This window comes from Myxocyprinus asiaticus, chromosome 23 (genome assembly GCF_019703515.2).
Source record: "Myxocyprinus asiaticus isolate MX2 ecotype Aquarium Trade chromosome 23, UBuf_Myxa_2, whole genome shotgun sequence".
NCBI lineage: Eukaryota > Metazoa > Chordata > Actinopteri > Cypriniformes > Catostomidae > Myxocyprinus > Myxocyprinus asiaticus.
In genome coordinates, this window is record NC_059366.1 from 7,516,192 (window position 1) to 7,537,992 (window position 21,801).

General features: G+C 37.8%; 1 protein-coding gene across 1 annotated transcript in view; it reads left to right on the forward strand.

Annotated features, from left to right (window-relative positions):
- Positions 1 to 21,801, forward strand: part of LOC127413923 (ribosomal protein S6 kinase alpha-2) — a 58,257-nt gene that overhangs the window by 28,982 nt on the left and 7,474 nt on the right. The window contains exons 7-17 of the mRNA XM_051651495.1: positions 1,530 to 1,567; positions 1,674 to 1,816; positions 6,740 to 6,810; positions 7,256 to 7,344; positions 10,318 to 10,382; positions 10,506 to 10,608; positions 11,310 to 11,440; positions 17,097 to 17,222; positions 17,376 to 17,465; positions 19,464 to 19,622; positions 20,398 to 20,559. Coding sequence (XP_051507455.1) covers positions 1,530 to 1,567; positions 1,674 to 1,816; positions 6,740 to 6,810; positions 7,256 to 7,344; positions 10,318 to 10,382; positions 10,506 to 10,608; positions 11,310 to 11,440; positions 17,097 to 17,222; positions 17,376 to 17,465; positions 19,464 to 19,622; positions 20,398 to 20,559 — 1,177 coding nt within the window. The remainder of the gene's footprint in view (positions 1 to 1,529; positions 1,568 to 1,673; positions 1,817 to 6,739; positions 6,811 to 7,255; positions 7,345 to 10,317; positions 10,383 to 10,505; positions 10,609 to 11,309; positions 11,441 to 17,096; positions 17,223 to 17,375; positions 17,466 to 19,463; positions 19,623 to 20,397; positions 20,560 to 21,801) is intronic.

Sequence of the window (21,801 nt, forward strand, 5' to 3'; positions counted from 1 at the left end):
CCTCTGAATGGCTGAAGAAAAACAAAATGAAGACTTTGGAGTGGCCTAGTCAAAGTCCTGACCTGAATCCTATTGAGATGCTGTGGCATGACCTTAAAAAGGCAGTTCATGCTCGAAAACCCTCCAGTGTGGCTGAATTACAACAATTCTGCACAGATGAGTGGGCCAAGATTCATAAATTACTTTGAAAAAAAAAAAATATTTTTTTAAATCTGTTAAATAGCGACAGATTTTGCTCAGCAAAAACAAAAATTTGAGCTTCAACATTGTTACATTGTAAGCAATTTACGCACCTTAGATTGTGACATTATGCCTGTAAGGCCACTAGAATGCCCTTGTGTTGTTAACCTCAGTAGATCCATGATTGGACGAAATGTTCAGGAAAGCTTTAATCTTGTATTTTCAAGCATCGTATAATCCACGTCTGGATTAGAGTTGAGGGAACTCGGTGAAAATCTCATGTAATTACAGTCATAATTCAGAGGTTCAGACTGGGTAATGCAACAACCCAGAGAACTCCCCGTGCTGTTCCTGTTTTTTTGGTACAGTTACAACAGCTGTTTTGTGTCCCTATGCTGTTTTCACAGTGATTGTCAAAGCCTTTACCCATGTTATGAACAATTTCCATTTCCTTAAGGTTATAGTTCCCCCAAAAATAAATATGATGTCATTATTTACCCACCATCGTGTCATTCCAATCCGCATGCTACTGTATTTTTTTCTGTGCAGCGCATGCTGCAACAATTATTCTTTTTATCAGTATTTTTGTCTTGTTTTCCATAAAAATTTCTAATAAAAATAAAATATCTGCTCTTCAGGCCTCCACTGTTCATTTCTCCAGGAAATGAACTGTCGTGATACGTAACAAGGCACATAAAATATCATTTTGTAAAAATGCAGGTACAGTCGCTATGAACTGTCATTGTATGGAAAAGAAGGATTGAAGGATTCGTTGTATATGCTCCTTTTAAGTACCACAGAAAAAAATAACAACATACGGGTTTGGAACGACATGAGTGTAATAAATGATGACAAAATTCTTAGTTTTGGGTGAACTGTTCTGCTAATACAGTCATACCTATTGCTCCCACTTATCGCAATGCCCTCTCAGCTTGTGCTTTTCTACATCTATTCAAACAATACTTCAAAACCAGGTGCACCCGTACACTGAATTGTCTCTTTTGAAAGATTAATTGCAGGAAATAATGAAAGGGATGCACTGTACAGTACAAGAGAGAAACATATTCCTTGTGACTCTTGTCTTAGAAGGTGAAAAGGGAGGTGTCGTGAGAGCGGGTATCGGCAGAGCTCTCTATATCTCTTAAGAACACACTGTTTTGAGACCTGCCATAGATGATTAATGACGTATAGGCAAAGGCAACCCTAAGCACACTACACAAGTGCATTCATAAAGAAAATATATCCCTAATCTTGTCAGCCCCATGCACCTGTATAGCTGTAGCTGCTCTGTATGATGTAATATAGAAATGAAATATATTCTTTAATTCACTGTTGTTTTGTCTTTCCAGCATTCTCCTTGATGAAGAAGGCCATATAAAGATCACAGGTGAGCAAAATTTTGGTCATTTGCTTTCGCCATAAGGTCCAAATCTCTAGATTTGTCAATGGCCGAATGCTGTATTGATGGTTTAATATCTTCTGTGCTCTCTCAGATTTTGGCCTGAGCAAAGAGGCGATCGACCATGACAAACGAGCGTACTCATTCTGCGGGACCATTGAGTATATGGCCCCAGAGGTGGTCAATAGAGGGGGTCACACTCAAAGTGCTGACTGGTGGTCTTTTGGTGTGTTAATGGTAAGTGTCCTTGCAGATTTTGGAAGATCAAGTCAGCTACGTGAGCACTACGGTGGTTTAGTGTTACAAGCACGTAGGATTAGCCTGGGGCTGAAGGATAATGTGGTTGTAGCTACATATTTAGTTCAATTTTTACCCGTTTTATAATCCTTAACAAAAACTAAAAAGAAAACTAAATGACAACCCTTTCGTTAAGAGAAATAAATTATGAAACATAATTGTATAGAATGAAAACTAAACTAAATTATGTTTAGTACATTTTATTAAATTAATAATACATTTCATTACTGCAAAACAAACTAAAATGAAATAAAAATGACCCCTAATTAATTGGTTAACACTTTACATTACTGTTCCCTTTGTTAAGGGTTTATAAAGGGGTTCGTTAATGACTTATAAGTTGTTTTAAAACTTATATGTTATAAATGCTTAATAAATACTGTTATTCATACTTATATTAGTCAAAATGTATGATTTATGATTTATGTCACAATGGAGCAAAAATCAACTATTATAGTGAGCTTAAAATGAGGAATTATGTCATTTTGCTACAGTCTGCTTTGTGTTTACATGTCTTGACTCACTTTTTCACATTGATGTCAAAAGAATAGTGCTGCTCTGAACAGTGTCTCAACTTAACTAGTCCTAGTTACCAAAATCCTCTGCAAACACACATTTCAGCTCTTCCTGCTCATTCACAGCATACAGGATATCATGTAATAAAGCCTGATGACCATTAAACCAACTTTATGTACAATGGTGACATTTGTTGGCTTAATAAATGTTTCCTTAATAAATGCTTCATATTTACATTAAGGTATATTTTCATGGGTTACTAATGTTGAATAAGTGTTATTAAGCATTTATAACATGTGATATAAAATGTCATGAATGTCGCCTTTTTATGCATGTTGTTATAACTGCATATCAATGATAATTATAATGCATTTGTAAATGACTTATTAGTCATTATCGAACCCCTATGTAAACCCTTTACAAACTGAACTTTAATTTTAAGTTCTACTATTAATTTAGTTTTAGTGTGTGATACACAGTATATTACAACATTTTTAACCTTCACAACCCACTTTCATTAAACATGAAAATGGCACTAAATAGCAATAACACTAGATGGTCTTGAGAAATGTAACTTTTTAAACATCAGTTAACGCAGTACATTTGGTAGCCCTAAAATCCTAAAACTGAACTGAAATTAACAGTCACAGAGTAAAAACTGATGAAAACTAAACTAAACTGAAAGGGCAAATTGAAAATAAAATAGACTAAATTAAAAATTAAAAACTATAATAGCCCTGCTTCCTTCTTGTTAAGGTACAATAGAACTCCAAATCGAACTTCCAACTTTAAAGTTGTGCGAAAATATGATAAACTCGATAAGATGCAGCTATATGACATCACACTAAGAGATGTGCACAGTTTATGATGAACATTCATTTTTAAGCAAATCAAAAGTATCAGTGTTGCAAAGTTCCAACATTAATAATAATAAAACTTGTTTAGCAACTGTTTGCAGAGACAGAAGTGTAAAAATACGGTAAATGATCATCTCTCGTGATAATTTTACACCTGCAGAACAATTGCTAGCATTGTATAGCATTGTTTATGCTCTGCAAAGAGACCTCTTTGTTGGCAGTCAAACATGTGCCAAGCTTATGGTAGCCAGGGGTGTAAAATACTTGAGAAATTATACTTCATTATTATACTTAAGTTCTATTTTTGGAGGTTTGTACTTTACTCGAGTGCAATTTAAACTGAACACCTGTACTTTTACTTAATTACATTTTAAAAGAATAAATAGTACTTTTTAAACCTTACAATTTTATTTAGACTTGAAAAGTACTTGTTACATTTTTGCAGATCATTTTCTTCCATCTTACCGTAATACTAACAAACCAATCGAATTGCACTGATGCTCAGTTTAAGTTAAATGTTATTTAGTCCTCCAAGACTTAATGTCGATTGGATATCGATTCTCAAAAGCCATGGATCGATTTTTTACTCTATTACAATGAGAGGAAATCACTCACATTTGCAACCATATTTCACTCTATATGACTAAAAATGTATATATTTATCAACTGGCTGGTAAAAGTTTAGATTTCACTCACCAGTGATTGTGTAGTATAGTGGTGGAGTATTCAGCAGCGAGATCCTTTCACTGCATGTTAAGGGTAAAAGTTGTTCCGTGTGTGTCCAAACACAAGTGTCCAAGGTTCCTGTAGCTCAACTGGTAGAGCATGGTGCTCACAAAGCCAAGATCATGGGTTCGATTCCTAGGGAACACACAAACTATAAATTGAAATAAAATGTATACCCTGAATACACAGTATGGCGTGTTGTGTAATTGTAAATGTAATTACGCATAGCACATTTGTGTCTCTTGTTAACTTTCACTCATTTACAGAGGCTTTTTACAGAAATGCTGGGTTTTCTTAAAGAGACAGTACTGGGTTTTAGCATGTGTTCAACAACTCAATGTAAATTCCTGTGAATAGTACAAATTATGCTATTAAACAATAAACATGTAACACAATATAATATATGCAATATAGTATCATATTTATTGATTAAATAAATTGATTTGTTCAGTTTTAAATAGCTAAAATGTGACAAATGATGAAAAACGAATCAAATTTAAGTAGTAAAATTAATATTTTTGTGATGTACCTAGTTAGAAGGTCCCCTGTATAATGCACAGAATTGGCTGAGAGAGAATGTCTTTCATATGTAAGCAAAAGGGACAATAAAACTGAAATAATATACCCATATGAATTGATATAGAATCGAAATCAAATCAAATCAAGAGCTTGTGAATCGGAATCGAATCGGGAAATCTGTATCAATACCCAGCCCTAGGCCTTACCTTAGTTAATTATTTTTTTAAGATGAAATATCTCCTTTGTCTCCCACTCACCAAGGAAATTTTCAATTTGTTACTTTTACTTTTTTTTAATACTTAAGTACAATTTAATGTGGTACTTTTTTACTTTCACTCATGTATGTTTCTGGCTAGATACTTTGACTTTTAATTGAGTAAAATTTTTACTCAGTATCCATACTTTCAATTAGGTATAATTTACGAGTACTTTTTACACCCCTGACGGTAGCGTTGCCATTTTCTTTCCTTATTCTTCATCTTCCCAGTGTCAGGCTCTTGAAACTGCTTTATGGTCTAAAGTTGGAGATATCAAGTATCCCATATCTGACTTTGAATGGAACACATCAGAGTTGCTTACTTTTTGTGTCGCTAACAAAACACTGACACTGATCGCTGCATAAACACTTGGCATTAGTTCTAAAAGTGATTCATTGACAGGACGCTTCCTTACAAGATGGCATAACAGTGGATCATCTTGTTGCTGCACTATGGGAAAGATTTTTCCATTTATTCTTAAAAGATGCCTGAAAGATTTTTTTATTGCCTTGAGCAGTTTCTGGTAATTACATCTAGATGAGGGTTCATCCTCTGAGGATTCTCATTCCCTCTGCAGCAATTGACTCAGCATCTGTTGAAGCGAATTAACTTTTGAAGGAGGTGCTCGATTAGAAGTATCAAGACCTCGGCCAGAAACAAGATGGCCAATGTTGAACAGATAATAGGTGTTGGAAAATTGCCGAAGTTCACGAGTCATTTTGGCCAGCCTGGTCTCATGAAGTTTAGGTGAACATGACAACATTTTTGCAATTCAAAATATACGTGCTGTATAACACATTTGGCTGCAGTTTTCCAGTGAAATGTCCAGCTGGGGGCGCCAAAAGCGAGTAAAATTGTTTCTTATTCAGACACTGTTTTAAGGTGAATTTTAAATGGATGTTTTTAAAACATACCTCCCTAACGTAAAACTTTTGCCTGAACCTAACCAATAGTATTTTAAAATATAAATGAGATGATAAAAAAGACATCCTTACTTAATCAATGGCTAAACCTAAGCAATAGTGTTTTAAAATGCAGAAGCAAATGAAAAAGCACATTTTCTGAAGCAACCACATCATTTTGTGTCACTTCTATGATTCTGTAATGTCACATGTCAGCTTGAGTTCATGGCTGGTCTTGAACTGCGGTCCTTTAACTCCAAGTCCATCGCCCGATCAGGTGAGCTACCGTGCAAGCTAATCATCTTGGAATAAGTGTATATATGTAGGTGGGTCTATGATACAAGCATTAAAATGCATTGTTTTTCAAAAGATATGGCATTAAAGTCATGATTTGAGTGAAAAGGAATAAAACACACAATTGTTGTAGCGCCTCTAGTGTTCTTTTCACCTGGAAACTGCATGAAATTGTACCTGGAGACACGATAAGAAGTTTTGCAAAAATGTATATAGAGTCACGTTTTCACTATGAGACCAGGTTAGTTTAGCAGCTTGGTTTTGTTAATGATCTTTTTGGACTAGGGTGGAAGTTTTGAGCTCTGAAAGTTGTTTTCACAAATCATCAAATTAATTTAATTCCTCACAATATTTCCCCTTTTAAAGGTTTGAAAGGACATTTTGAGTGTTGATTGGAACTAAATGATAGATTATCATTACATTATCATTACCGAGTTACAGTATGATCACTTTTGACTGTTGATAAGCGTAAATTGGATTTGTCTCTATCAACGTGTGGTGAATCCAATTCCATGTCCATCTCTCTATTAAAACTGTGAGATTGTTGTATAAAAGCAACAGTCCATTTAACAGAGAGCTGGCTCATTTCCAAGTATCCACAGAATAACCCAGACTTAAAATGATTCACTCACGGGGAAAATGGTTACATAAGAGTGAGCACGCTGAGAGGATGCAGATTTGGTTTCAGTGTGTAATGTTACTGTGAAACGGTGCTGAATATACACTTCTTATTGTATTGTCCGTATATAAACTTGCTTGACCAAAGCCTGATGTTTCTGTTACTGTCCCCAGTTTGAAATGCTGACTGGATCCCTGCCATTTCAAGGCAAAGACCGCAAAGAGACCATGGCACTTATTCTCAAGTAAGATTTAATGTTGTATTTGTGCATTTTCTAACAGGCTAGGTTTTTGAACAGGGATAGTTCACCCAAAACTAAACATTCTGACATAATTTACTCACCCTCATGTTGTTTCAAAACTGTAAGACTTTCATTTAATCCATGGAACACAACATTTGGAACTGATGTTATGGACTGACAGCTTCAGTCACCATTCACTTTCACTGTGTGAAAAAAAAAAAAAGATGCAATGAAAGTGAGTGGCGACTGAAACTGTTGTAAAGGTGAGGGCGAGTTATGACAGAATTGTCATTTTGGGTGAACTATCCCTTTAAAGATTTGCGATTCTAAAGTTCTCCTCACAAATGTGTCTGTCAAAATGATTTGTGATGTTTATGGCTTTGCATCACAGTCTCGATTAATTTTAGAAACAAATAACAAATTTAACGCTTTATTTTCTATTTCACAGGGCAAAACTGGGCATGCCACAGTTCCTAAGCCCAGAAGTCCAGAGTTTATTGCGGGCTCTATTTAAAAGAAACCCATCTAATAGATTGGGTAGGTCACCATATAACACCAATGCCGCTTTTCACCCAACAAGTATGATATGATATTCAGCTGCCCTCCATTGCTGCCCAAAAGACTAACTTAAAGAAATCGTTCATCCACAGATGAAAATTCTGTCATTTATTTATTCATTAACCCTTGGGTCATTCCAAACACGACTAAATAAAAAGCTGAGTTTTTGAAGAATGTATTGGTCACTCTTTTCCATATATTGAAAGTGAAAGGGGAATAAGTCTATCAAGCTTCAAAGTAACAAAAAAAAAAAAAAAAAAGAACACCATAAATATATCAGAGTAATTCACTGTGTATATATATATATATAAAAAAAATTTATGTAACCTAAAAAATGTGCCTTATGTGGTAATATTTAAATGAACTGGTTTTATTTAATTAAGAAAAACAATATAATCTGACTAAATTTACTTGACAAATTAGGTTATTCCAACCAAAGTAATAATAATGGGTTAGATCAAGGTTTCTTAATCTTTTTTTGTCAGCTGAACCCCTAAATTATTTACTTGAAGTATCTTTTAAAATATGAATTTTATGTCTTTGCTCTTAATTTTGTTTTATTCTTGTTACATTTTAATGAACCTTCATTGCATTTATTGTTCTTTTCTTATAATAAATATACATTTTATTTTATAAAATTTCCCAAACGGAGGTTGTGCTACAAGCAATCTTCTGTCACTGACGTACTCAGTTGTAAAATATCTGTCATGATCAATTTTTTTCAACATGTTTGTTTTCATTTCCCTGATAATTGTATAAATACATGCAGGTGTACCGTTTTGACTTTGCACTCTGGGCCCCCATCTCATCGCAACCCGAACGTAAATTATCATTATTAAAAAATGTGAACATTACCTTGATTGCACATTCAATAAGAGACACTAAAAACAAATTTAAGTTTGAAAAGTTCATTTAAATAACTTAATGCATTTAATAGAAATAACTACAATAAATGAACATATACGATCATGTCATTTTAGTGAGTTGGGACTGCATTTCTAATGGAAATATTGGATTTTTATGTTTTAAATGTTGATTTTAGTCAAGGTAAACAAAAGCAGATTCCCCCTACAATCAGAGAGCATTAGAACAGTTACAGAACAGATATTTTATACAGGTGGAAAACTGATAGCTTGGCCCAGTCCAACATTCATAGAGGTCCAGACTTTAAAGCCCTTGATTTTACTTTTTTCATTTGTAAGAATAACCACAGATTTGACCATGGATGGCTCATCATTTTTGAGTAGGTCAGTGCAATTATGGTTTCTATAAAACAAGCTATAGTATTTTGTTAAGAAAAAAAAACAGCCTAAACATTTAAAATCTGCAATTAATACTGCATTTGTTATAGTAAAACTAACTGCTTCACTTTTCATAGTTTTAATATGTATTTATAACATTTCTTTCAAATCATATCTGTCAGTTGGTGTTACTACAGTAATGGCACACACTGTTTTCTCGTCTTTTCCTCATCAGTACTGTTTCAAAATGTCAGGTCCTTATGAGATGTTTGACATTTTGACTAGTGCTTCAAAATAGAAAAATATTGTTTTAATTCATGTTTGTGGTCCGTGCCACGCTGTTTAGTGCACAGTATGAATCAGTCAAGCCTGGTTTGTGTCTCGTCCAGAGCAAATCGCACCATGACTTTACAAATGGGAAGCTCATTTTGCGCTGAAAAAGTGCTTTTGGGATAAACCACTGAACGTCTAAAGGGGGATCCCACATTAGATCATCTTTTATTATCAAGTAAGAACAGTCTTCATTTTAGCTAACCTTTGCGAAGTGGTCATTTATAACAAAATCATGCAGGAAAATACTCGGGGATTGTGTTGCTGCCCTCTGTCTGTCCAGGGCCCTAAGAATCAACCTTCTAAAAAGAACAATAATGCTAAAATTAATGTCTCCTCTTCTCACAAAGTTATCGTATGTCTTCAGAAGACTTGGAATATATAGCACACAAGTCATATGGATCATTTTATGATACTTTCAAAGTGGATTTCTTCATTTGGACAGCTTTTTTATTTTTGGGTCAACTATTACTTTAAATCAGGCTTAGGTGGTTCTCTAGTCTTAGCTGGTTTATGCTGGTCTACTAGCCTGGCCAAGCTGGTGCTCAGCCACTTTAGCTAATTGGCCATTTGGTCACCCAAAACCCTCTAAAACCATCAAACTAGACCAGCCTGTGCAGTGGAAACCAAACTCGTGGACAGCTAATGCCAGCAAACCACATTAGGCTGATTTAAGCTGTTTCTTTGAGCAGGGATAGTATAAACAAAATGAAATACATGGAAAAAGAAATGTATCACATGTTGTTCTTGGTCACAATGTTGCGTCTTTTAAAGCATTGTTATTTTGACAGCAGTGGTGGGGAAGATTTTCATTTCAAGTCAGAGTAGATGATTTCCTGAGCTAATGACTGCAGTCAGATCCAGCCACTGCTATTGAATGTTTGTCAAAGCTGAGATTGAATTTAGCTGGGTGAATCACTTTATCCATAATTTATAAGGCAGAGAGAAATGAAACCGACACCTTGTGTTGACTGCGGCTTAATTTCTCAGATTAGCTGTGCATCCCCACTCAGATCCCAACTCACTCACTTATGACCATGTACACACTGAAAGCTAAAGTGAAAGATAACCATGTATAAGACATGTGGTTGTGGTCAGGCAATGTAGAGCAACAATAGGGTTCCAGAAATAAATAGCTCATTTATGTTCATATTTAAAAGGTTAGCTATGGCAAGAAAGCACAAAGGATATTCGAGGAGGTGCTTTCAGCACTAGCCTGACTCAATGACAGAATATGTTTCAAGGCAATCTCATCCTTCAAATAGGTGACAGATGGATTTTATGAGACATTTGCTTTATGAAGCCTTTCATACTGTATAGAATGACAAAATATTTCCATACATCATGTTATCTGATTGGCTGTCCTCTGATTGTTCGGCAGGCGCAGGACCTGATGGAGTGGAAGAAATCAAACGGCATATCTTTTTTGCAACAATAGACTGGAATGTGAGTTCCAAACACCAAATATGTATAGATCACATGTAACCCTCAACATAAGTGTGTGTGTCTTTAATAGTGTAGATTATAACCTATGGTTTTACTTTATATTTCTTTCTTATCTGTTAACAGAAGTTATATAGACGTGAAATCAAGCCTCCGTTTAAACCAGCAGTGGGCCGACCAGAGGACACCTTCCATTTTGACCCAGAGTTCACATCCCGCACACCAACAGGTGCCAGATACTGAATTTATGTTGATTTGCGGATTATGCCTGTAAAACTCCAGTGTTGGGAAGATACTTCGTCAACTGCTACTCATCTGCTACTTTGTCAACTTTGGCCATTGGTCGTGCTAATGTTGTTGTGTCAGACTGGTCGGGATGTTCAAACAAACAGTGCAATGTTCTGATATCTATAGAGGCACAGCGTTGCACTTTTTTTGGTGAAATCAACCTACGAATGGCTTACTTATAGTTGTCACTTCATATTAGGCTTGAATAAGGAAAAGTATTTTAACTTGGAAAAAATGGCACATTTCAACTTTAGGTTAGTAGCTTAACAACTTCAACTATTAGTTGCTCTGCAAGAGTGAAACCATATGGTATTTTATTTGATGAATGGTTTGAAGAATCATTCAAAGTTTGGAATAGATCATTCTCATATTCTCACAGAATGAGAGGCAATGTGTGAGACAGAGAGACTTACATAACAGCCTGTGCCCAACAAGTGTGGGGAGAGTGCAAAAATTAATTAGAGTGAGTTGCCATTGCAGAACCTGTTTACCAGGAGGCCTCGGGCACCACCACATAGTGGACACAGTCAATTCCAATGCTCAGAGGGGATCAATTGTGAGTTTCCATTCAAAGAGAGACTGTGTCCTTGTTGCCTTTCTAAATGTGTGTGTGTGTGTGTGTGTGTGTGTTTGTGTCTGCAGATTCGCCCTGTGTTCCGGCCAGTGCAAACGCCCACCAGCTCTTCCGTGGCTTCAGCTTTGTGGCCTCTAACCTGGGTCAAGAACCACCATTGGCCGAGACCAAGCTAAACTCTGTGAACCCTATTGTACAGGTGAGCAGGACTGGTCCATTCCTGTTCGTGCCACAAACATGAATGACACCTCAGTCTCGATATATTAGACATATTAAACCCTTTGCACATTATATACCATCATACTTCTCAGAATAATTGCTGATTGGTAAGAAACCACCTAGCAACTACCCACAGCACCCTAGCAACCACATAGCAAAGTCCTGGCAACACCTCACAACAATCTAGCAACCATGCAGCAATCATGAACAAAATCCTTGCAAGCACATAGCAACGACCTGGCAACCATCCACAACACCCTTGCATCCACACTGCAAAGTCCTAGAAAACACCCACAACTACTTAGCAACCACATAGCAACACCCTGGCAACCACCCACAAAAACCTTGCAATCATTCACCAATGCCCTTGCAAGCACCCACAACACCATTGCAGCTACACAGCAACCACCAATAAAACCCTTGAAACCACATAGCAACACCCTGGCAACCAACAACACCACCCTATCATCCTCATAGCAAAGTCCTACCACCCACAACACCATAGGAACCCACCACAAAACCCTTGCAAGCACATAGCAATGCCCTGGCAACAACCCACAACATCCTAGCAACCATTCCGCAAATACCCACAAAATCCTTTCCACCACATAGCAACGTCCTGGCAACCACTCACAACTACCTAGCAACCACATAACAGCTTCCTGGCAACCACCTGCAAAACCCTTGTAATAACACAGTAGAGTCCTGGCAAACATTCACAGCACCCTTGGAACCATCCATAAAACCCTTGCAACCACATAGCAATGCCCTGGCAACAACCCACAACATCCTAGCAACCATTCTACAAATGCACACACAGTCCTTGCTATCGCATACCAATGTCCTGGTAACCACCCACAACACCCTAGCATCCACATAGCAAACTCCTGGCAACCACCGATAACAACCTAGAAAACACCTAGTATCACCCTAGCAATCACCCACAACACCCTTGAAACCACAGAACAACACCCTGGCAACAACCCACAACATCCTAGCAACCACCCCGCTACCACCCACACAACCCTGGCAACCACATAGCAACACCCTGGCACCCACCCAATCATCCTTGTAATCAAATAGCAAAGTCCTGGCAACCACACACAACTACTTAGCAACCACATAGCAACACCCTGGCAACCACACATAACTACTTAGCAACCACATAGCAATGCCCTGGCAACCAACCACAAAACCCTTGCAATCACTTACCAATGCCCTGGCACCAACCCACAACACCCTAGAAACCACCCACAAAACCCTTGCAATCACATAGCAAAGCCCTGGCAACCACCCAAAACACCCTAGCAACCAATTAGCATTGTCCTGACAACTACCTACAACACCCTAGTAACCACCAACAAAACCCTTGCAATCACATAGGAAAGTCCTGACAACCACACACAGCACCCTAGCAACCACCGACAAAACCCTAGCAACCAAATAGCAACATCCTGGTAACAACCCACAACATCCAAGCAACCATCTACAACACCTTAGCAACCACATAGCAATGCCCTGGCAACCACCCACAAAACCCTTGCAATCACTCACCAATGCCCTTACAATCACCCACAACACCATTTCAACTACACAGCAATCACCAACAAAACACCTGCAACCACATAGCAACACCCTTGCAACCAACAACACCACCCTATCATCCTCATAGCAAAGTCCAACCACCCACAACACCATAGGAACCAACCACAAAACCCTTGCAAGCACATAGCAATGCCCTGGCAACAACCCACAACATCCTAGCAACCATTCTGCAAATGCCTACACAATCCTTCCTACCACATAGCAATGTCCTGGCAACCACCCACAACTTCCTAGCATCCACATAACAGCGTCCAGGCAACCACCCACAAAACCCTTGTAACCACATAGCAATGCCCTGGCAACCACTCACAACACCCAAGCAACTACATAGCAAAGTCCTGGCCACCACTCACAACACCCTAGGAACCATCCACAAAACCCTTGCTACCACATAGCAATGCCCTGGCAACAATCCACAACATCCTAGCAGCCGTTCTTCAAATACCCACGCAATCCTTGCTACCACATATGAACGTTCTGGCAACCACCCACAACTACCTAGCAACCACATAACAGCGTCCAGGCAACCACTCGCAAAATCCTTGTAACCACATAGCAACGCCCTGGCAACTACTCACAACACCCAAGCAACTACATAGTAAAGTCCTGGCAACCACTCACAACACTCTAGGAACCATCCTCAAAACCCTTGTAACCACTCTGCCCAGACGCCGCTCGGCCACGTCCTGCTCACCACACCTTGCTACCACATAGCAATGCCCTGGCAACAACCCACAACATCCTAGCAACCATTCTGCAAATGCCCATCACATAGCAACATCCTGGCAACCACCCACAACACCCTAGCATCCACATAGCAAAGTCCTGGCAACCACCCGTAACAACCTAGAAAACGCCTGGTATCGCCCTTGCAATCACCCACAACACCCTTGCAATGACAGAGCAACACCCTGGCAACAACCCACAACATCCTAGCAACCACCCCGCTACCACCCACACTGCCCTTGCCACCCACCCAAATCATCCTTGCAATCAAATAGCAAAGTCCTGGCAACCACCCACAACTACTTAGCAACCACATAGCAATGCCCTGGCAACCACCTACAAAACCTTTGCAACCACTTACCAATGCCCTGGCAACAACACACAACACCCTAGCAACCACTATTTCAAAAGTGCAAAAAAGAAAGAACAATTTTTTTTTTTTTTTTTAACTAACCAGTCACACATCTCATGCACAAATTAATAGATATATTTAATTAAATTCTGTGCAAATGAATAAAAAAGAATTAAATTACCAAATTAAGGTATGGTACAGAACACTTGCTAAACAGTGGCATATGGTATTTGCACCCTGGTGTATAATAAAACAGTGTTAAATCTAATAAGCAGGCAATTGTGACGGAACTTAACTACATCACTGGCAGCGGGAAGAAATGCACCTGATGTGTCACATAATGGTTCCTCGTCACTGTTGTCTTCAAATGCCAAGAGCGGCTTTAGAGCGAGCTTCTTCAGGTCCAGTAAACGTGTTACCACAACCCTCATTCCGCGGGCCCATGAGATGCCGAGCCTCTAGAAAAAGCCATCAACCACACGTTTCATAACGGGAAAGGTGTGTGTGCGCCCGTCCACCCCCTTCTCTGCACTGCCTAACCTTTAGTGATCACGATGAAAAAGCCGCGTTCATTTTCAGTGATTTCACAGTCCCTTTAGACACTTTATTTAAACCCTTTGTGTTCATTTTAATTTAAAATAAGTAACTTTCCGATGGCGTGTACTGTATGTCTTCAATTACATAGATAAATAAGGGGATAGAATACTGTAATAGGCAAAAGGTGGACTGAAACCCAGATCGCCCACACATCTAACTGGCTGTTTTACTAATGACGCCATATCAGATCTCAGGTTGAGGGGGGTCAAATTCACATACTTATCTCTCCATGTCTTTTCTTCAAAGCGTATGCAGTATTTTTAATAGTTTTGACAGGTTCAATCGGACTATTGGCATGCATATACAGTAGCTGGTCTCTGTGCCCAGTGTTATTTTCACCTATTGCAAATAATTATTTGGCTATACTGAACCAGTGGTAGAGGGGCACCTGGTGGCAGCGGGGGCCCTATGCAGCCACATGTCGCTCATTAGGCAGGGCCGGCTCAGCCTACAACACCTTAGCAAGCACCCACAAAACACTTGCAATCACATAGTAAAGTCCTGACAACCACCCACAGCACCCTAGAAATCACCTACAAAACCCTTGCAACCAAATAGCAACATCCGGCAACAACCCACAACATCCAAGCAACCACATAGCAAAGTCCTGACAACCGCTTACAATGTTGGCTGTGTTGCATGGCCCCGTGATCTTATCTTTAAAGATAAAAATAAATAAATAAATCTTCTCCTGTGTTTCAAGCTTGTTTGACCGTGGTGGTCTCCATGTCATGACAGTCACTATATAACATACAATGAAGTCTGAGACCACAAGTGAAGATGCTTCCAATTTGCATTTTTCATTACAACTTCGATGATCAGCATACCAATTTGAGGAAACATTTGAACTGAAAAATAAAATAAAAAACATGAATTTCAGAATTTTTTAGTATTTGGTTATGTCACCCTTTTAATTTAATGACAGGGTGCACTCGAACTGGCATGAAGTTTACATGGTCAATATCACAAATTTGCTTAAATTTGATTAGTCACTTTATAATCTTGCAGAATCTTAAATGTTTTTATTTTATTTATATTATTTATTTTTTTATGTCATTTGTTTATATTTTATTTTATTTTTATCAATATCCTAAAGCTTTAATTCCAAGTTTAAATGAAAAAATCCCAGATTTTCCAATGTGATCTCAGTCTTTAGGACCCCACTGCAATTGAAACTATTACAGTAGTAAGTTAACCTTGGTCTGGCTGTGCACACAGTCGATTCAGAGCTATTCCTCGGGGAACCACTGTTGGGTGCACAAAATCAGAAGTAAAAAGAGTGCCATATTACATAAGCTGAACTAATTCTGCCAGATGGTTCTTACCTGAAGAGGTGGTTTATTGAAGTGTCTGGGTTGAGATGTATTGATTGGTGGGATCATACGGGCCCCTATGTGTCTGACAGAAGTGGATATCTGCTCTGCAGTGCTGTTGTCTAGATCATTCTGATGTGATGTGGCATCTGCCCTGCATACAATATTTACTTCCTCTGATAGCGCTCATGAACATGCATGAGTGCAGCTATTTCTGGAAGATTGCTAAACCTGTGATGTGAATTGCTTTCGTGAGACGTTTCATTCACCTGATGCTGTCAGTTATGTGCATTTGTGTCATGCACTGTATGTCTGTTGTATATGTATATCTCTATGCACTCTTACAAAGCAATGAAGAATATATGAGAAATATGGTATAACTTGTTAATTAAAAATATATATATACTGTACTGAATGTGCAAAATTGTTCTAGAAAAGAGAGAGAGAGAGAGAGAGAGAGAGAGAGAGAAAATAATTAGATTGCTTTGATTTATTTATTTATTTTGATCTAATGCAATGACATTCAGACACTTTTATGTGTGTCTTAAAGGTGCACTCCTTTTTCCCCCCATTAAAAAGTTTTACTTCTAAAGAAATTAATTGTAATTTTGAAACATACGTATGTATAAAATCATGACCACTCACAAGAGATGAGGACTTTTGTCATATCAGTAACCTTATAAAAGCTCTTTTATTCTTCATGGGGCAGGGGCGCCCTCATGGGGGCTGCCATTTTAGAATCACATGACCAGCTGAATACTACTCTCTTAATCTCAGTAACCGTCTTGTTATTGGAAACTTTCCCTCTTGGATTAAATTAATCATGGCTGGTTGTGAATAGTGAATTTCTACAATGGCATCTGTAACTGAAAACTATTGATTTTGAATGTTTCTGCATCCACACCACTAGGTGACACTTTAAGTCCAGGATGACACAAACAAAAAGATACTCAGTGCATCTTTAAGTGTCCAAACACATTTGGGCCACTGAATGTAAATATTTAGTAATCAGTATAATCAGATCTGTTGATATTTAATTGCAGCAACTTCATGGCAACAACATCCATTTCACTGACGGCTACGAGTTAAAGGAGGATATCGGCATTGGAGCGTATTCGGTGTGCAAGCGTTGTGTCCACAGAATTACCAGTGTGGAATATGCAGTCAAAGTAAGTCTCTAAAAACATCCTGGGTCCAAAACAGATTTTTGTCTGACAAAGTCTTGTTTAGTAAGCAGCAGAAGCAGCCATATAGGACAGCATCATTCAGTGTTAGTCTAAAGCTTTTTTAAACACCGCTGTGACCAGCCCACTTCATTTCAGATTATTGACAGAGCCAAGAAGGACCCATCTGAAGAGATAGAGATCCTTCTGCGATACGGCCAGCACCCAAACATCATAACTCTCAAAGATGTGAGTAACACCATGAAAAAGACAGAAATGCCATTTTCACTGAATTTTTATACTCATAAAAAGTGATGCATATTTACTACAAATTTGTCACAAATAGTTTTTCCAAGGGGGATATACTAGTCTGAACCTCACCTACAGAATGTTGTGAGCACACTAAACAAATATAATTTTGAAATCTGAATCTGAAGAATCTTAGCATGTTAAAGCTGAAGTGTGTCACTTGCATCACCTAATGGAATTAGTGATGTCCGATTCTTGAACAAATCGTTCTTTTGAGCCGATTTTCAGCAAGTAACCGGCCCAGCCGGTTTACAAAATCGAACTGAATCGAACTTTTGTTCCAGGTTGATGACACAAGATGCACAGCTGGATCACTTGCACTGGCTATGCAGCACGTCAAACTGTCCGGTTTAAAAAGAACCAAATGAGCCCATCGAAGTTTGCCGAGGATTACCTCGATGTGTTGGGACGTTAATGGCAGTATCTGAATAAAACATTTGTAAACCTACAGATGTTTGTTTCTGTGCTAATTTTGAAATATTATTATTATTTGTTTTGTTTTTTTATCCCCTTTTCTCCCAATTTGGAATGCCCAATTCCCACTACTTACTAGGTCCTCGTGGTGGCGCGGTTACTCACCTCAATCCGGGTGGCGGAGGACAAATCTCAGTTGCCTCCGCTTCTGAGACCGTCAATTGACACATCTTATCACGTGGCTCATTGTGCATGACACCACAGAGACTCACAGCATGTGGAGGCTCATGCTACTCTACACGATCCACGCACAACTTACCACGCACCCCATTGAGAGCGAGAACCACTAATCGCGACCATGAGGAGGTTACCCCATGTGACTCTACCCTCCCTAGCAACTGGGCCAATTTGGTTGCTTAGTAGACCAAACTGGAGTCACTCAGCAAGCCCTGGATTCGAACTTGCGACTCCAGGGGTGGTAGTCAGCGTCAATACTCGCTGAGCTACCCAGGCCCCGCCTAATTTTGAATTATTGAAAAAAAAAAAAAATTGGCAAATGAAGGTCTCGAGACGTAAGTAGGAATTTTTACTCGATTATAATGTACTATATTATATTACTGTTTGTATTTTTTAATTATAGGCTACTTAATGAATTGCGCAGCTAACTGTGATGAATGTTTGAAATAAATCTGAATTTCATTAACTTTCATGTATCAGCATCAACATACTAAAACAACACTAAAAGCAGATGACTAGTAGCCTGAGACTGAGTTTGAAATGAACGATTTGGACTCATACAGGCTAGACAGCTCTTATGAGTTTCTAGACCAGTTATTGAACCAAAGAATCTGTTCTAAATGAACGAATCAAATCTAGATGCTGAAACGGAAGTCCGTGCTTTCGGTCGTGTCTGACTCAAAAAGAACCAAAAACAGATGAAAGTGCCGATCCCGGAAGTAATAAGCATGTGTGTACCGAGGACTTGAACGGGCCTTGGGTGAAATGTACGTTTCTTTAATAATAAATAAAACATGCCGGAAATATGCTTATGACTAGTTTTATTAAATAAAATTTTTATTAAAACATACAAAAACTTGTGTCATGAAAACTTTGTTTACTGTGCATGCAGATTATATTTTAAATTGTTATAAAATTAATCATGGTTTCTGCAATCAGCCAGACAAACAGATAGTCCCGCCCAAACTCATGCCATTGGTTGAGTCAATGTTGCTGTGTGGGGTTGGTTGGGATGCTTAAAGAAAGAGAGCAATATTTCAAAAGCACCCCAGAACTACAGCATTTTAACTTTTTTTAGGGAAATCAACCTTCAAATGGCTTAATTTTAGTTGTCTCTGCACATTAAGCTGTTTTAACATCGGAAATATGACACTTCAGTTTTAAACTGCATTATAATTGATCCAGTTTCACACGTTGTCTTCTGGTTGTATAAGCCTTCTCGGGCTCCCGCTGCTCTGCTGATGTCTGTCAGTGAAAGGTGCTTAACTGTTGTGCTGTGTGCCGCAGGTCTATGATGATGGGAAGTTTGTGTATCTGGTGATGGAGCTGATGAGAGGTGGAGAGCTGCTGGACCGGATCCTGCGGCAGAAGTGCTTCTCAGAACGAGAGGCCTCAGCTGTGCTCTGTACCATCACTAAAACTGTGGAGTATCTGCATTCACAAGGGGTCAGTTTATGTACATCACAGTGGTGAAAGTACATCGACGCTTGCTCAGAGACTGCTAAAGATAGTGTAGATAAATTTGATTAAGTTTATGTGCAGTTGATGGTTTAGTAACATTAATAAAATTACATCAGGCTTAATATAATTTGTTCACATTCATTTAAAAATTTTGAAATATCATACTTGCATATATATATATATATATATATATTTATATACACACACACACACACACACATATATATATATTTGAACTAACATGAATGTATATTTAAAGGAATAGCTCACCCAAAAATTCATATTATGTCTTTATTTACCCTTATATTGTTTTGTGTATGATTTTTTTCCGTGGAACACAAAAGGAGAATTTTTTTAATCTCCAAGCTGCTCTGTTGCATACAATGAAAGCAGCAGTGACCAGGAGCTGTCAAGCTCCAATAATGAGGATTACATGACTGTGGCGACATGTCCACTGAGTGCTAAAAGCAAGTTACATTTTCTCCCAAACAGATTTTTTTAACGACAGGTTTTTATGGGTAATGCTCTGTTGAGTTTTAAAGCATCAAAACCCACCTCCCTACCCTAAACCTTAAACCTGAAACTAACCGATAATGTCATAAATATTTAGCTATTTATTATTATTATAACTGATCATACAATAGGCCTATTTTATTTTTGAAATGGAATACTTTTCTACAACACACTGTAAATACAACATACATTTTGGACACTTTTATGTCACAATTTACTATATCACTGTGTCTTCTTTTGTGTGTAGGTTGTACATCGAGACTTGAAGCCCAGTAACATCCTGTATGTTGATGAGACAGGCGACCCGGAGTCCATCAGAATCTGCGATTTTGGGTTCGCCAAACAGTTACGTGCAGAAAATGGTCTGCTCATGACCCCCTGCTACACTGCAAACTTTGTAGCACCAGAGGTACCTTTAAGCAATTTTTCTTTGCATTGTTGTTATGATCCATTAAAGGTGCTGTAGATAATTTTTATGGAATAGCATGCAGAAAATGTCCCTACTATCTTACAGATATCACTGAAATAGATGTTCAGAGAAAACTCTCTCACAGCCCTAGACTCTAAACAGCAAACAAAACGAACAATGACACTTCATTATTTTTGCAATTCCATTTGGTGCCGCTTGTGTTGCAGAAATAACAAAAGTTCACCTTTAAAAGCTGACCAAATCCTGTTGTTTGTAACCCTGCTGAACTTTACAAATCGGATAGTTCCGGCCTGGATGCCGGGCTAAAATCCATAAATAGTAAATAAAAAAAAAATTTTCTGCTGGGTGAAGGATGACGTTTAATGAATTTGCTTAGTAATAACAACGTTTTAGTGAAAGTTTGTGTCCTTAATACACAATTCTCATTACTGCAACTTTCAACCTCATTACCACAACTTATCATTACTAAAACATGTACCAATACCTTAGTAATTTATACAGACAAGAACATTTATCCTTAAATTAACCATTAGACATATAGTTATAACATATATATATATATATATATATATATATATATATATATATATATATATATATATATATATATATATATACACACACACACACTGTATACAGTATATAAATAAGGTGTGTAATTTGGCTGGCATGTTGTGGTAATGATATATCATATATTGATAAACAGTTAACACATATTTCATCTTAATGTTTACGTTATGTTAAAACCCAGTTTTTATCTTAAAAAAATAATCAGCTTTTATAAATTATTTTGGACTTGGTTTTTTTGTTACAGTAATGAGAATACTGTATATCCGGACATATTAGACTACAGAAAATATCGATAAATTGTGGAAAATGTTTTAAATATGTTTTGATAATAGTGTTTACAGTCATTTCAGACCTTCCAATTTATAATCCAAAAGAAAAGATACAAAAATGTTAACTTTCTTGTGTAAAAATTATTGTGTGACCTGAATGAAATCAGTTTTTTGAGAATAACCCTAATAGTTTTGTCATGTCAACCATTTCATTAAAACAATTACTAGACACTTAAAGGGATAGTTCACCCAAAAATGAAAATTCTCTCATAATTTACTCACCCTCATGCCATCGCAGATGTGTATGACTTTCTTTCATCCGCTGAATACAAATGAAGATTTTTTGCTCTGTTGGTCAATACAATGCAAATGAATGGTGACC